At 39.4% G+C, this 15,431-nt stretch overlaps 1 protein-coding gene across 1 annotated transcript; it reads left to right on the top strand.

Moving 5' to 3' along the window:
• Nucleotides 1-2,812: 2,812 nt before the first annotated feature.
• On the top strand, nt 2,813-13,665 carry shrprbck1r (sharpin and rbck1 related). Its single transcript, XM_039790230.1, has 14 exons — nt 2,813-3,088; nt 4,489-4,663; nt 5,375-5,443; nt 5,688-5,829; nt 5,966-6,056; nt 6,250-6,571; nt 7,145-7,236; nt 7,410-7,580; nt 9,477-9,637; nt 9,867-9,978; nt 10,411-10,590; nt 11,491-11,589; nt 12,483-12,626; nt 12,881-13,665. The coding sequence occupies exons 1-14, from the start codon at nt 2,813-2,815 to the stop codon at nt 12,959-12,961; spliced, it is 2,115 nt and encodes a 704-aa protein (XP_039646164.1). The 3' UTR covers nt 12,962-13,665.
• Nucleotides 13,666-15,431: the final 1,766 nt, after the last annotated feature.

The raw sequence follows: 15,431 nt of genomic DNA, 5'->3' as shown, positions 1-15,431 counted from the left end.
AGGTTTGGTCGTCCTTGCTTTGTGGTTAAAATGTGGTCTTGTTTATGAATAGATATAATAGATTTTTATTATAGATTTACAGTCATTCTAAACCTATTTTTATGCATATGGCCCTTGAATCATCACTGCTCTAAACTCACTAAATCCCCATATTTCATTGAAAAATACACACTTAGGTTCACTTTTTCCAAATTTTCCCCATTCAAGATGTGTTCTTTTGTATTATAGTGCCACGTCTGACATGTAACACTATGACATCACGGTCTCATCAGCACCTGATTGAATGGCTTCATCTCGCCTGTGTTATCTGTGTTTTTGTGAATGTAGGGAAAAGGACCACCGGTCGACTCACAGCATGCGTGTCCGGCACTTTCACGCGTCATTACACTTTGTGAATAACATTTCCGAGGGATCCTGACCTATGTATCCATATGAGCAACTGTGAAAAGATATTCCATTTATAGAATTCATTCATAAAAACTATAATGATTAACAAGGATCTTTCCATGATATTGTTGGACATGAGGATTCTGAGGAATGCAGTATTGATTGAGAAAACCCTGCTTGCAGAATGATTAACACTTTGACCCGGCCAAGCTTTGTGGTCTAAATCATTCCCCTTACGTGCTACAGTATATTTTGTTAATTGCCTTGTAATTCATGACCCACAGAGTGTGTGGGCCGGGACATTCATTGACCATGTTTGGTTGACCCTCTTTCTGAAAAAGACTTCAATTGGGAAGCCAGTAGTCAGTTCCTGTTGGTCTAGGATTTTATTCATGGCCCAGAGGCCATGACCTGGGTCATGTGGGTCTGGCTTGTACTCTGATCCATCTTATGATGCATCAACATGTTTATAATAACTGCAATGCAGGAATGAAGTGCAGGGAACAACATTGGCCCTTTTCACATAAGACAGTTTGACATGTCACTGTAGGAACATAATAAAATCATTGATGGCTCACATATCAGGGGATGCCTGAATAGAATATTGAATGTTCTGCTTGTGAAAAGACCTACACTATGTTAAAGATTGTTAATGATGATAGAATTACCCTAATATATTGTAGGTTTGTGTCACAGATAACTTTGTGAAAAATGAAACCGTGTGTGAGACCTTGTAATCCAAAATGAAAGTAATATTTTACTTGCGCATAGGTCCTGTAAAAATAGTGCATTAAGCTGCTGTTGTGAAGAAGGACATGTTTGTTGTTATGGTCATTTCTAGTGGTAAATAACCTTATCAGGCATGTTATCTTAATTAAATAACTGAATGCAGCAAAGAAAGCATTCTGTTTTGTGATGGTTAAATATTGGTACTAGAGTTATACAAGTTAAAGTAAAAGTATTGAGTCTCAAAATGTTAGCAAATATTTTATTTTTTTAGGTATACATATATGCCTTAAGTATACTACTACTGGATTAAAATCACTGCCACATTAACAAGCAGCATTTATTGTTGATGGGACATATTTGATATTTTCATTTTTATTATGAAAAAGAAAGGGGAGGACATATAACGTTTTATATGGGATGATTTGCTGCCCCTTTGTGGTAAAATATGTGCACACGTATAATACCAAATAGCTTCTACTGTACTGCATTGATAACACATGGCATACTTGTCTAAAATAAAATAAAAAATGTCAAAACAAAAAGTCTGTCATCCGTCATAATATATCATCATTAAAATGTATCAATATATGGGAAGGTCGTTATTTGCTGATGATGGGCCTTTGTGGAAAAGAGGGAGAAATTATTTTGGAGGGAACACCTTCAAAATATAATATTGTGGAAAAGCAGCCTATAAAAAAAAACATTTGCAATGAGATGCCTTGTAGGGTTGGACTTGTGAGCCAATATTGCATTCTTGAAATATATGTAGCCTAGCTCATGACGACTTTAGAATGGATTGAACAAAGTTCTAGTTCAGTCTTAAATCCGAATGGCCAGGACTTACTATTCGAAATGATGGAACATTCAACAATAAAAGACACTGACTGAAGTCACATTCACTTGGGTCAAATGGGCATTCTGTAATGATAGAGCAGACAAACTAGCCGAACGAGCTGTTAAAAAAAGAAAACATAGACATATAAATCCGAGGGGAAAGGCATTGTAGGCTATAGAAGAAAATCAATAAAGCGTGGCAGCAACACTGAGACCAGGAGATAAGGGAAAGACATTACATTCTAAATAGAGTGGGGGTATTGCAGCTCATACTTAGTCAGCTTGCCGAGGAGAACCGAATACTGTAGGAGTTAACTACCTCCGGTAGATGGCAGTAATGTACCACTAAGGATGCCAGCTGCCGTTTAATCTAAAAAAAGGACGAGAAAAAGACAACCGTAATGAATATTAAAACAGATACGTCAGCCTACAAGCAACGCATGCGCATACGAAGTATAAGCATACGGATCAACAACATACTCATCGTTACCAGTGTCAAACTATTGTCAGTAAGCTTGATGTTAGAAAGGTATCACATACCCAGAAGAATACTGTTAGTGCTTCGCAGCAAAAACCGAAACACTGCCTGAAACGACGCTATAGCAAAGCGGAAGAAGAGAGAAGTGAAACCTCTAGCTGGAGCAGCTGGGTAACGTTACACTTTTTGGAAGTCTCCCGAAACATTTGACAGACTCTACCGTGCGTGCTTCCTGTTGTTAGTGTTGCTATTAAAATACCCAGCGACGAGGTACAATGTAAGAAATATCGTGAAAGGATACTCAAACCAAGGGCAGGTAACAACAGGAAGTAAACAAACCACCGGACTCCGTGAGTCTGTTTTCTACATGAGTCTGTTGGCAGAATGTCGCTGAGTTCAGGCGGTTGGACTCACAGCCCTGGCTACCCACCGGACCAGTCCGCCGCCCTCCCCAGTCACTATGGGGCCTCGCAGTCACAACTTGGCTGCCAAACCGTCCTTATGTCGGTTCGGGTGTCGGTATGCCATTCTGGTATTCGGCCGCTGTGTCTTCCCGGAGCAGGTGATGAGTCACTCCGCCTGCAGCTCAGTATGGACCCGGGGAAATCCGGGGAATTCCGGCTGTCGCTCCAGGACAGCTGCGAGACTGGACGGAGTGTGGTGAGTTCACAGCAGCAAGGCGGCAGTAGTGTTGGGCTTGTTATGATACGTGTGTGGTGTGAGTGGCAATTACCAAATTTATTAAAAATATGTCCAGAAGAAGACTAAATTATGCTAGATATGACTCCATACTTGGTGTGTGGAAATAAGGTGAAATAAAACTTAATTTAACCTAACTCACATGGACCACCTAGGGCAGTGGTTTCCAAAGGCTACTCGCTTGTTACCACCAGGACCAGATTATTGTGGTAATTTGTTTCAGCACGTTTATTTAGGAATATGCAACATGTTCGCATAATAACAACTGAAACAATAATGGTATTCATTTCCTTCTACTAGTCAGGGCCTCAAGACAGGATAAAAATGTTTTGGTACAATTTATCAAAGTAGCATGCAATAAACTCAAAATCATTGCCAGACTACTGTGAATCTGGAGCCTTTGGTCCCTGTGAATGTCAGGGACCATGGCGCAACTTTGCCCAGTTGGTAATTCAGCACTGCTTGGACCCCAGTAATACCAGTGTTACAGGTTGTACATGACCGTATTTTCTACAGGCCTGAAGAGGTAAACCTTTCCAGTATTACACAGATAAAACAGAAGATACTATACACTGTACACTGTGCTGTAGCAAACCTGTTTTTTCTATAGATTTATCTATAGAGACCCCTCAGATTTAGCTTTTGACCCCTTAGGTTAGAAATCACTGGCAGAGAGGACAAGAGTTCAGCCCACTGTGTTAGCAAGCAGCCATCCCTTTGAGGATTCTGAGAATGCTAGTGTACAGCTAAACCCTGGTGGTCTTACCAAAAGATGCAAAGAAAGGTTCATGCAATGCAAGTCTGAGATCAACTGGTCTTTTGAATATTGGTCGCTTCTGTAACTTACATACAGAGCCTTTATTTTTGTCAGGAAAGTGTTATTACAGCTACACTCAGTCCCAGTGTATAGGTACACCCAGCTACAACTGATGTAAGCAAGTTCTGCAATAGATCCTACATTCATGAAGTTAATAATGTTTTTTGTTGAATTAGTTTTAGATAAAACTCTATGGTATGGTGGAGGTTTTGGAGGTTTTTCCAATATTTACTCTACACTCATCACAAATTTGGTAGGAGAATATTAGAAACACCTCTCAGTATAATGCAGTCCAATTCAGCAGCTTGGGAATGTCCCATGTAAAGCCTTCATTGTTATTCATAAATTGCATTTTCCTACTTACATACCGTAACAGTGCACCAAGTTTACAGTATAATAGAATGTTAAAATTACATTTCACCATACCAAGTGCACACATGCCATGACGCACATAGTTGGCCTATCGGCATAACGTAACCACTGATTAATTTATCCTTCCCTAATTTGTCCTACCTCATCTCTTGCTTTCTTCCTCTTTTTCCAGACCATCGCTGAATTTGATTTGAGGACGGTAAACTATGAGGTGAAGTCACCAAAGTGCCACGAGCTGAGTTTGGCAGCACCCCCACATGACCGCATCAGCTTCAACTTCCGCTGTGAGCAGGAGGCCCGGGAGTGGGCTACAGTGGTGATGTCCTCATTGAGGGAAGCACAAAGAGGTCAGTCACCCTTTTTGCTAAATACTTAATGTTCTTTAAGATAACAGCCACAGCAAGGTGGGAACATGTATTTGATACCTTGTAACAGGATCCCATGAGCCTTTTTAAACCCACAGTACAATGTTCTAGGAAACCCCTGTTGTGTGTGATAAGGTGGAATTCATTTGCCCTTCAGTGAACTTAGTTAATGCGAATTGAGCTTGACGAATCAAGCTGCTTATTTATTTATTTATTTGAACAAAAGAGCTTTTCACTGCCCTGTTAACATCTCTACAGTCAATCTCAAACACTGAAACCAAACTTCATATTTTGACTTCAGAGGGAATTTCAGTGAATTGGTCTGTGCTTACTTACATAATATGCCCTTGTTTGCTCACTCAAATGTATGTGAAAGCATGATTTAAAAAAAAAAGCATGATAAATAAGCATCCAAGATCAGAAGGAAATATTCACCTTGTTATTAACTATGTTGCTGACTGTTCTACTAAAAAGTGTCCCTGTTAAGACAAATAATGAATACGCGAATACACAAATATTTTCCTGTGTGAATGAACAGTTAAAGATTTCAGTCTGCTGTTACAGACAGAGAACAATTAGACATTAGGCGAGGTCTTTAGTAGAAAAAGTTGTCTGTTGGTTTCTCTCTTGTGTTTTCTATCCATTTGTTTATCTAAATGCTTCTTTCTGGTTTTCAACATTTCACATTGGCAGTAGCCCCTCAAGATGATGGTCCTCAGCTCCCGCAGGATGGTCAGAACACCTTGGCTTTGCAACAGACAGGTGTGTATACCGAACATCTTCCTTCGAATATAAATTATTATCTTATCTTTTTCATTTTAGAAGTGATTTAACTAATTCAATGATTCCTTCACTCATTTTATTCATTCATTCATTCATTTAATCATTTAAGCCCTCTAGTGGCTGTTTGGAGGCATGGCAACATCCTCTGCACACACTTGCCCATATGTTCACTTGTGTGTGTGCGTGTGTGTGTGTGTGTGTGTGTGTGTGTGTCCATCTATAGAGGAAGCCTGCATAGAGCTGACCCGAGCCATAGAAGCAGGTGACATGCAGTCTGCGTCTGTCTTTGCTGCCACACTCGCCCGACAAAATGCCACGCTCAAGATTTGTCCCTCTGCCAGAGACTATGAAGACAGTGAAATCAAGTAGGTGCATCATCATTATTAATAATGTTTTCAAAAACAGGATTGATGGTCATTTTAAGATGTGATAGAAAGTAGATTATTCCACAGTTTACACAAATGATGTGGCTTTTGGATTGTGTCTTATTTTATCTAACAGCTTGGCTGTTGCAGTTGAGGATTGTTCTTCGTCCTGTTGTGTCACTGTGAAAGTTTACCCACATATGACTACCGCAGCACTGAAACAGCAGGTTAGTCTGAAGAAAGCTTCTCCTCTTCATTTGTGTCCTGAAAGAACTTTTCTCAAGGCAATTTTATTCATGTCACCCAAAATTACAAATCACATTTTTCCTAAAGAATCACTATCAGTTTATCTAAAAGGTTTAAATTTCTATCTCATTATTTCATTTTCTTCTCTCCTTCTCTGGTTTTCTACCACCTCAGATGTTTCTTGAGTATGGCTTTCACCCGCGGGTGCAGCGCTGGGTGATTGGCCAGTGTCTGTGCAGCGACCAGCGCTCTCTGGCCTCATATGGGGTTCGTCAGGACAGTGACACAGCTTTCTTGTACCTGCTGTCAGCCCGTCATGCTCGCTTGACCCATCAAGTCCTCCAGCAGGACCAGGAGAGTGCCCTCCTCCTTAGTCCTGCATCTCTGTCTCTCCCCACTCCTCCCCTCCCTGCTACCTCTGCAAATGGCCCCTCATCTCTGGGCCGGAGGGCTTACACCACCCTGCCTCCTAGACTCCATACCAGCAGCAACACTGGTGAGTGAGGCCAAGAGCACGTCAGTTTGTGACCGCTATCAGATCAGATTTGCTTTAACTTTTCAATTTCATTGAGCACACATGAGACACCTGTTTATTTAGTGCTTTAGACAGTTAATACACAATAAAGGGTTTATACACCTAGTGCCCAACAGATGGTAATACCAGTTTCCTGTTAAAGTTATTGCCCATGAAAAGTCTAAACTCACTGGTGTATTTATTAAAGTTTACAATAATGCTCAGTCATAAACTCTTTTAGTAATAAGTAGAAGAAGAAGAACTTATTTCTGACCTGCAGCTGTACAACACAAAACATAAGCAATGCCACAAGAATATAGCAGTGGACAGTAATGGAAAAAGTTAAATAGACCAAAGTTTGTGCTTTATTTGTATGATTTAAATATCCTTAACCTTGTAATAAACTCTTGTATAAATGGAATATTCTGCATACGAATATATATCAAAGGGTACATACATTTGGGCACAAACCGTTCATAAACATAATGGGTGCACATATTGTCACTGGTTGCTTATTAGCTACTTTTTTCTCCTTAAATGTTTCACGTGGCTCAGAGAGAGGAAACATCAGTGAGATCAGAGATCTCATCAACCTAGAGATGCCTCAACTCAATGAAGCACTAAGCCCCAACACAGCCTCCACCCAGGTAATAGACGGCAGTTATGGTGGTTTAATTAGAGTCGTGTTTCTTTATTCACACACAGTTCAAAATGGTCAATGTTTTGATAGAATATGTCATAGGAAAAATCATTGGATGAGATGTAGTGCTGTTTCTCACATGTTAAAACATACTCTATACCGCACTACTCTGTGCCTTAGGGTTGGTCGTGCCCTTCTTGCACTTACATTAACAAACCAACACGGCCGGGCTGTGAGATCTGCAGTACAAACCGCCCTGAGAACTACGTCATTCCGGGGGGATACCGACCTGATGCACTGGAACTCAGACGGATCCAGCAGGAGAAGGAGGCTATCAGACAGTACCAGCAGGTATGTAAAACTCACTCACACCTGTACCACTGAGCATACCACACACCCACAGTCTTACATATACAATCACTCACCTGTATGTATGAAGCGACAATTTCTTTTACCCATAAATACTCAGAGTAAAATTTTTTTTATTTTGGCATACCATTTGGTGACAATTACATAGAAGAGTTCAACAAAAAGCCTTGGTCAAAGAGTGCAAGGCAGCACAGGGCTCCAAATTGGACACAATACTAATTAGTGTGAGGAAAGTATGAAATTGATACAAAGTTGACATTTGAATTCAAATTTGCAGGGCCTCTCAGATTGACTCTCTTCTCTTCTGTCTCTGTTTTTTTGAAGGAGAAAGGGAGAAGAGAGGTGCTGAGGAGTGCTGAGGCTCAAAACAACTCACTCCTGTATAACCTGGACCAGGACTACTGAACACACACAGGCACACATACACTCCATGTTTATTTATGTTTCCTTTACACTTCTAGCATAATTGCACTCATCAGACACTCACTTTTAGATCACATAAGAAATCATCATGCACAAAGCTATGTCCACACATCTATGTGCTTGAATTGAAAGCATATGGTTCTGTTACACCATGTTCATGAGATCCATCAGTAGAGAAACTGTATGAAAACAGTTGATTACACATTTTAGCTGCGTGCCAACTCTGTTCTGGTGAAAAATAGAACCTGACCGATACTGGACATTAGAGGCCAGTATTGACATAAACACCTACTATAAATATATATATATATATATATATATATATATATATATATATATATATATATAATATAATATAATATAATATATATAATATTTTTTGGCCCTGGGGCCTGTATCATGAAGCAAGCTCAACTTAGTCTGACTGACTCTCTTGGGGTTACCTGGCTTCACTACTTTGTCCCTGTCAGGATCCAGTGAGCTGACTGGTCAGCAGTCAGGCTGTGTACAGGTTTTGATCTAATCCTCTGAAGTTAACCTGCGCCGGAGCAGGTTAGCCATGCAGCATAGGTTACCATGGTGATCTATCACCAGGGTTAAAAGGGAGCCAGCTTTGCGATGGTGGAAAACCTGAGTGAAGCCCAAAGTAGGGCTGGGCAATATATCGATATTATATCGATATTGTGACATGAGACTAGATATCGTCTTAGATTTTGGATATTGTAATATCGTGATATGACACAAGTGTTGTCATTTCCTGGTTTTAAAGGCTGCATTACAGTAAAGTGATGTACTTTTCTGAACTTACCAGACTGTTGTAACTGTTTCCTTTTCCCCACTTAGACATTATGTCCACATTACTGATGATTATTTATCTAAAATCTAAGTGTGAAGATATTTTGTGAAAGCACCAATTGTCAACCCTAGAATATCGCCGCGATATTGATATCAAGGTATTTGGTCAAGAATATCGTGATATCTGATTTTCTCCATATCGCCCAGCCCTAGCCCAAAGATATCGGACTATAACCCACTAATCTCGCTTCGTGGTAACCCTCCTGGCAATATAGATTGGTCAAACTCTAGGTTAAAAGGTTATGAAAGACTTTTCCCTATATTGACAATCCAGCTGGATAATCACGATCACTGTTGACTTTCAGCATCAGGTGGATTTTTAATGAACTCCTAAATAGCAGAGATTGCCACTAAATTGAATGTATTAGCCCGATTGTTAATTTTGCACTGTTCATTATATATACTCTGTGAAACAGATTCAAATAAAATGTTTACCGTGTGTGTGTGTATACGTGTATGCATGTCTGTACTGTGACTGTGTAAATCTAGCCAACAATACTTCAATTATATGCATTGCCAATCTTATTGTGCCCCTATATTAAAAACTAAAGGGAAATAGTTTAAGGACTATAGGTTTAACCCTCCCAACAACACCACCAGGCAAGGGAAGAGGAGCGCAGGGAGAATTTTGCCCGGCTAGTGATGATGGATGGACAGGACCTGCTGCCTAACCCAGAGCCTGTGGACTGTAGGATCTGTTACGTGGACCTACAGCCTAGAGAGGGGGTCCTGCTCAGGGAGTGTCTCCACTGCTTCTGCAGGTAAGATTCAGGAGGTGGGGGATATATATATATATATATATATATATATATATATATATATATATATATATATATATATATATATATATATATATATATATATATATATATATAACTGAATAGAAAGGGTTTTGAAAAAGAAGCAGGTTTGTAGCTCAGGAAGTGTTTTTTTCACCCTGATATCCTTGTTTCTGTCTGAGTTTGCATGTTTGTGCGTATGTCTGTCCAGAGAGTGCTTACGTTCAGTCATCATGCTGAGTGAGGAGCCAGAGGTGGCCTGTCCCTACAGAGATGACACATATTCCTGTTCCTGCTCCCTGCAGGAGAGGGAGATCAGAGCTGTGAGTTACACACAACAAACACAGCTCTCCTATACAAGCAGTAGCAGGCAGTATCGGCATCCTAAACCATTGGAATATGTAAATCCATTTTACTGTAAATTATGTTTTTTTTCTTTTCATCACTGTCAATACCAGCCAAGAAGCCGGAGCTACTGCTCTGCTACTTTTTTTTTCAGCCCAGACTTTGACCTTTCTCCCCATGCGTGGACAGCCTTCAGCTGCTTCAGCCAATATGAAGCAACAGTTAGGCAACTTCCCCAGCTGCTAAATGTTAAACAATAAACTGTGGTCCAATCAGCTGCTCCAGACAGGCAATGGTTTGAATGAAGCCTCAGTTTGAAGCGCAACTTTGCAACTCCGATTATGACCTGTTAGTAGTATTATTAGGGTTAACTATTCCTCCACAATTCCCATCCCATTTCTCCTTTACAGTTGGTGCCAGCAGAGGAGTATGAGCGCTGGCTGCAAAGAGGCCTGTCAGTGGCAGAGTCTCGATGTGAGGGCAGCTACCACTGTGCCACCCCAGACTGTCCTGGCTGGTGTGTGTACGAGGACACAGTCAATGTCTTCCACTGCCCCGTCTGCAGGAAACACAACTGTCTGATTTGCAAGGTATGAAATATATAGGTACACACAAACAAGTAATACAGTATTTGGTTATTTACTCCCGTAGATTTTAGGAAATTGTCTTGGTGTACTTAAAGTGCTCATATTATGCTTTTTGGCTTTTCCCTTTTACTTTATTGTGTTGTATATCTTTTTTGTGTGAATTTGTGTAAAGTGAAAAAGCCCAAAGTCCACCCCAAAGGGACTTACCATCATCCAGAGAAAACACTGTTCACAAACTGCTCCAAACAGCTCTATTGTAGTCCAGCCTTTACTTCTGTGACAAACGTGTGTCACTTTGTAACACACGTTATAATGCTCGCCTAGCTGCTAGCATGGCACGCCCTCATACTCTGCTTCTGACTGGGTAGTAGTACTGACCTAGGTACTGCGCATGTGCGACTCCCAACAAAGATGGAATAGAAGTGAGATGCCTCACTCTGTAGCTAAAACATAGAGCTCAACACACAGGGTGAAAAGAGGAGCTGCAGCAATGTGCAGTACAACAAAAATATGGTGTTTTTTGAAAATTAAACCGTGTAAACCTTTTCTGATATAACCTCTAAATACAATTATGAACCTGAAAATGAGCATAATATGAGCCCTCTAAATGAGATGTGCACTAAATTTACATATCAATAAACGCACAACCATGGGGTGAAAGATTGTAGCGTGCACCAATCAGTTAGTCAGAGCCAATTGATAACAACAAATCCTTTGAAAGAAGCAAGTGACACTACACATTTGAGAGTAGTCACATGTTTTTAACAGCCCGGGTCTCGTCCCCTCAAGCTAACTGCTGTTCAAAGACAGCAATGTCTTTATGAATCTGAGACTTTCACTGAGGTTAAATGCACATGAAAATGATCACATCTTTTTCTGTTTCTATTTTTCTTCTTTCCTCAGTCTATCCATGAGGGAATGAACTGTAAGCAATACCAGGATGATCTTGCAGCCCGCGCTATAAATGACTCTGCTGCTAGAAGGACAACGCATCTACTCAAGGCAAGCTGTGTAATACACTTGTGTATATGTCTACATACAGTGCTGCTCATGATTATAGGAACCCATGCTAAAGTTGACTAAAAACAGGAATAAAAAAAATCATCTTTTGGAAATTTATCTTAATGCCTTAATTAAAACAAATGAGGAAAAATCCAACCTTTAAGGACACCAATTTTCGTTGTGAATGAATAATGTATCGTAAATAAATAAATGTTCTTCCTTAAAATACAGGGGGCATAAGTATAGACACCCCTATGTTAAATTCCCATAGAAGCAGGCAGATTTTTATTTTAAAAGGCCAGGTATTTTATGGATCCAGGATACTAAGCATCCTGATAAAGTTCCCTTGGCCTTTGGAATTAAAATAGCCCCACATCATCTCATACCCTTCACCATACATAGAGATTGGCATGGTTTTATTTCAGTTAGCCTAATAGCTGGTTTGATTTGCATTGAGAGATGATTTTATGGAAAGTACCCCATGCCAATCTCTAGATTAATCTATAATTTAAAAATAAAAATCTGCCTGCCTCTATGGGAATATAACATAGGGGTGTCTATACTTATGTCCCCTGTATTTTAAGGAAGAACATTTATTTATTTACGATACATTATTCATTCACAAAGAAAATTGGTGTTCTCAAAGGTTGGATTTTTCCTAATTGTTTCAATTAAGGCATTAAGATCAATTTCCCGAAAGGTGATTTTTTTTTTTTTGTATTCCTTTTTTTATTCAACTTTAGCAGGGGTTCTTATACTCATGAGCAGCACTGTATGCAGTGAAAGGGAAAGAGGGAAATCTAAGCTGTGTTACCCAGGGATGGATGGCCTTTGTGTCCCACGTGCTTACAGATCAAACAGAAGCTGAAACTCATTTTCTGTCTCACAAACAGACTCTTGTGCAGTCAGGGGAGGCAATGCACTGTCCCCAGTGTGGCATCATTGTCCAGAAGAGGGATGGATGTGATTGGCTACGCTGCACTGTCTGTCACACTGAGATCTGCTGGGTAACCAGAGGACCCCGCTGGGGACCTAGGGTAAGAAATCCTTCCTTCCTTTCCTAATGGCATATTTTATTTCCTAATGTAGCTAACTGATCTCTGACACCCTCAGGATTTGTAAACTGTGATTCTTTTGATGGACTATGGAATGGAAGTATAATTCATAAACCTTTTTGTTAGTCTCTCAAAAGCCAAAATACAGCCAGGGCATGGTGGTTTAAAAAAAAAAAAAGGTTTTATTTGCAAAGTAAGTCAAAGGTTTGATAACTCTTATTCTGATCCTTTCCAAGGGTCCTGGAGACACCAGCGGAGGATGTCGCTGCAATGTCAACAATCAGAAATGCCATCCCAAATGCCAAAACTGCCACTGAGAATCTCAAGAGTGGTCAGTTTGTAGAAGAGAATGAAAGAGTCAAACTGAAACAAACTATTCTAATAATAATAATAAAAAAGTATATTTAAGTCGAAACTGCAGGATTGTTACATACAATGCATCTTGCTTGTTATAACTGGAAAGACCTTCTAAATTTTCTCTCAGCAAATTTCTAACCACTAACTTGTTTCCCTTGGCTTTTCAGTGCCATCAGAATAACATCAATTATATGTTTTAAATTATACGACGCTTAGCTCTGCCTCTCACAAACATTTAAGATGCAAGCCGTGTGATTTGAAGTCAGCGTTATAACAGTATAAATGAAGTTATCACATCTGACTGTAATGATGAGAAGTATGGTTACAAGTATGCAGGGAAAACGTATTAACTTTACAATGATTGCACTGTACATCTAGCAATACAGGTGTGTTGTTTTCTGTTTCGGTAGTTACATACCAGGATGCATTAAATTAAACTGAAGTGGCCTTATTATTGTGCCCCAAAGCTGTAGCAGGATGTTTTATGATGACGCTTTTTGTGTTCTTTTTATATGCAATTTTTCTGCATCGACATTGCAGATCAAACAAGTGTATGGAGTTATTAGGGGTGCACGATTCAGAAAATGTCACGATTCGATTTGATATAGATTTTTAGGCTCAATATTCGATTCAAAATCGATTTTCGATTCAAAAATGATTCTCTATTCAAAAAACGATTCACAGTATGTAAATGTAGTTACTTTTCCCATGTGATTGCAGTAGACCTACAATAAAAAAACATTAAAAAAAATATGAATCGATTTTTTGGAATTCTATGAATAGATTTTGAATCAGTAGAGCTTGAATCGCGAAACGAATGTGAATCGATTTTTTTACACACCCCTAGGAGTTATACATGGTAATATTTTTTGTGTCCGTGTGAAAGCCTGACTGCATGTGCGCCTTTGTTACCAAAGAGGTCTGAAATGTGTCTTGAGTGTTAATCTGCGTCTTGTGTTGTTTGAGGCTGACTGAGTGGAACCAGGCTGTTTGCATTCTGTTAATCTCTCACAAGCTCCTGTATTTGACAAGTGGTGCAGAGGTCACTGAGGTACTGCTGACCAGCTGTGTGTTACATGATGACGACATCATCAATAAATAGCAGAGGGAATTGATTAATAGTCAGATGTTAGATGCAATACTTGAATACTTTCTGAGAAGGCACGTGAATATATTTTGTCGATAAGCTCATATTCCTGTTTAAATATGATACGGTGCATATGGTGATGTTAGCCAGCATAGGCTACTTAACAGCTTTTTTTAATATGTGAAAACTTTGTAACCATGGAAATAACATTTTTTAATTCATCTATGCGTGAATTTGTTATTCCAATACATTAATGGAACTCAACAACGTATCCTGTATCCCCTTTACCAGGATAAGAGCATGTAGGCTCACCAACTGCACTCTCTGTTACCCAGATGACTACACTACTGTCCCGCACTGACAAGCCATTATTAGGTCTTCACTGTTACTTGTGTTAAAATATCAGCTCTGTGTTGCTGATTGTGCCTTAAATAAATACCCTTCAAACTCACAGACTTCTTTGCTCTTTATTTTATTTAGATACAATTATGTGGATATGTTAAGCCAACAAAACAAGAAAAGTTTTATCCATAAGAATTTGATTACTGGCAGTGTAGAGAAGGATTTTATTTTTATTTTTCCACCAGCCAAGATTTACTGGTCGAGGTGGCCTCGCAGAAACACACAGAAATGACTTTAGTTGTTCTCGGGTCTCTTTTTGCTGCTTCTTCTTTCTTCTGATTTTATCAAACTTAACTAGATTATTTTACTTCTGTGGTTCTGTACTTTTTTACTCTGAATTATCCTTTGATGTTCAGGTGACTAATGTGGTGAGGTCCAACTGTCACATCAAAATCAGGCCATTCCTTTCCTCCGCAGATCTAGAAAAGGTCATCCATGCAACCCCAGACTTGACAATTCTGACATGCTTTATTCTGGTACAAGCAGGCACAACACCCACCCGTGAGTTTTAGAATTGATTTCAAGACTTTACTCCTTTTTTTTTTAAAGCCTTAAAGCTCAGGCTCCTGCCTATATCATAAACTAATTTATAAATGTGCTGCTGCTGCTGATGGTGATAGTAATGCAGTGATCACAACTTCAAATGCATTTAGGTGAATATTTCTGACTAACCCTAAAAAAAGAAAACCTATTTTTGAACAAGGGGCATCAGATTTTGTATTATTTATCACACCTCAACTGTCTGGGTTAGGCAGCCCCCTGTGTTATTTACATGTACTGCACACAAGTCTGTGGGTATTAATCATGTTCTAGTTTTTGGTGAGATGCAATTTTGGCACTGGTAGTACAGTCTTAAAAAGTTTTACCTTTAATATAAATATAGAAGAGTATGGTTGATATAATTCCTTTTATTGCCTATATATCTGTAGTAAAGAATTCAA

The sequence above is a fragment of the Perca fluviatilis genome, chromosome 22 (assembly GCF_010015445.1).
Source record: "Perca fluviatilis chromosome 22, GENO_Pfluv_1.0, whole genome shotgun sequence".
Taxonomy (NCBI): domain Eukaryota; kingdom Metazoa; phylum Chordata; class Actinopteri; order Perciformes; family Percidae; genus Perca; species Perca fluviatilis.
Note: the sequence above shows the minus strand (reverse complement) of the source record. Positions and strands in the feature narration are given on the sequence as shown.

What these genes read in the sequence shown, in the direction of transcription:
- shrprbck1r (XM_039790230.1), top strand. Translation starts at nt 2,813, where the DNA reads ATGTCGCTGAGTTCAGGCGGTTGGACTCACAGCCCTGGCTACCCACCG. An exon ending in GCGAGACTGGACGGAGTGTG is followed by an intron (nt 3,089 to 4,488) that starts GTGAGTTCACAG and finishes CTCTTTTTCCAG; the next exon opens with ACCATCGCTGAATTTGATTT. An exon ending in AGGAGAGGGAGATCAGAGCT is followed by an intron (nt 9,979 to 10,410) that starts GTGAGTTACACA and finishes TCTCCTTTACAG; the next exon opens with TTGGTGCCAGCAGAGGAGTA.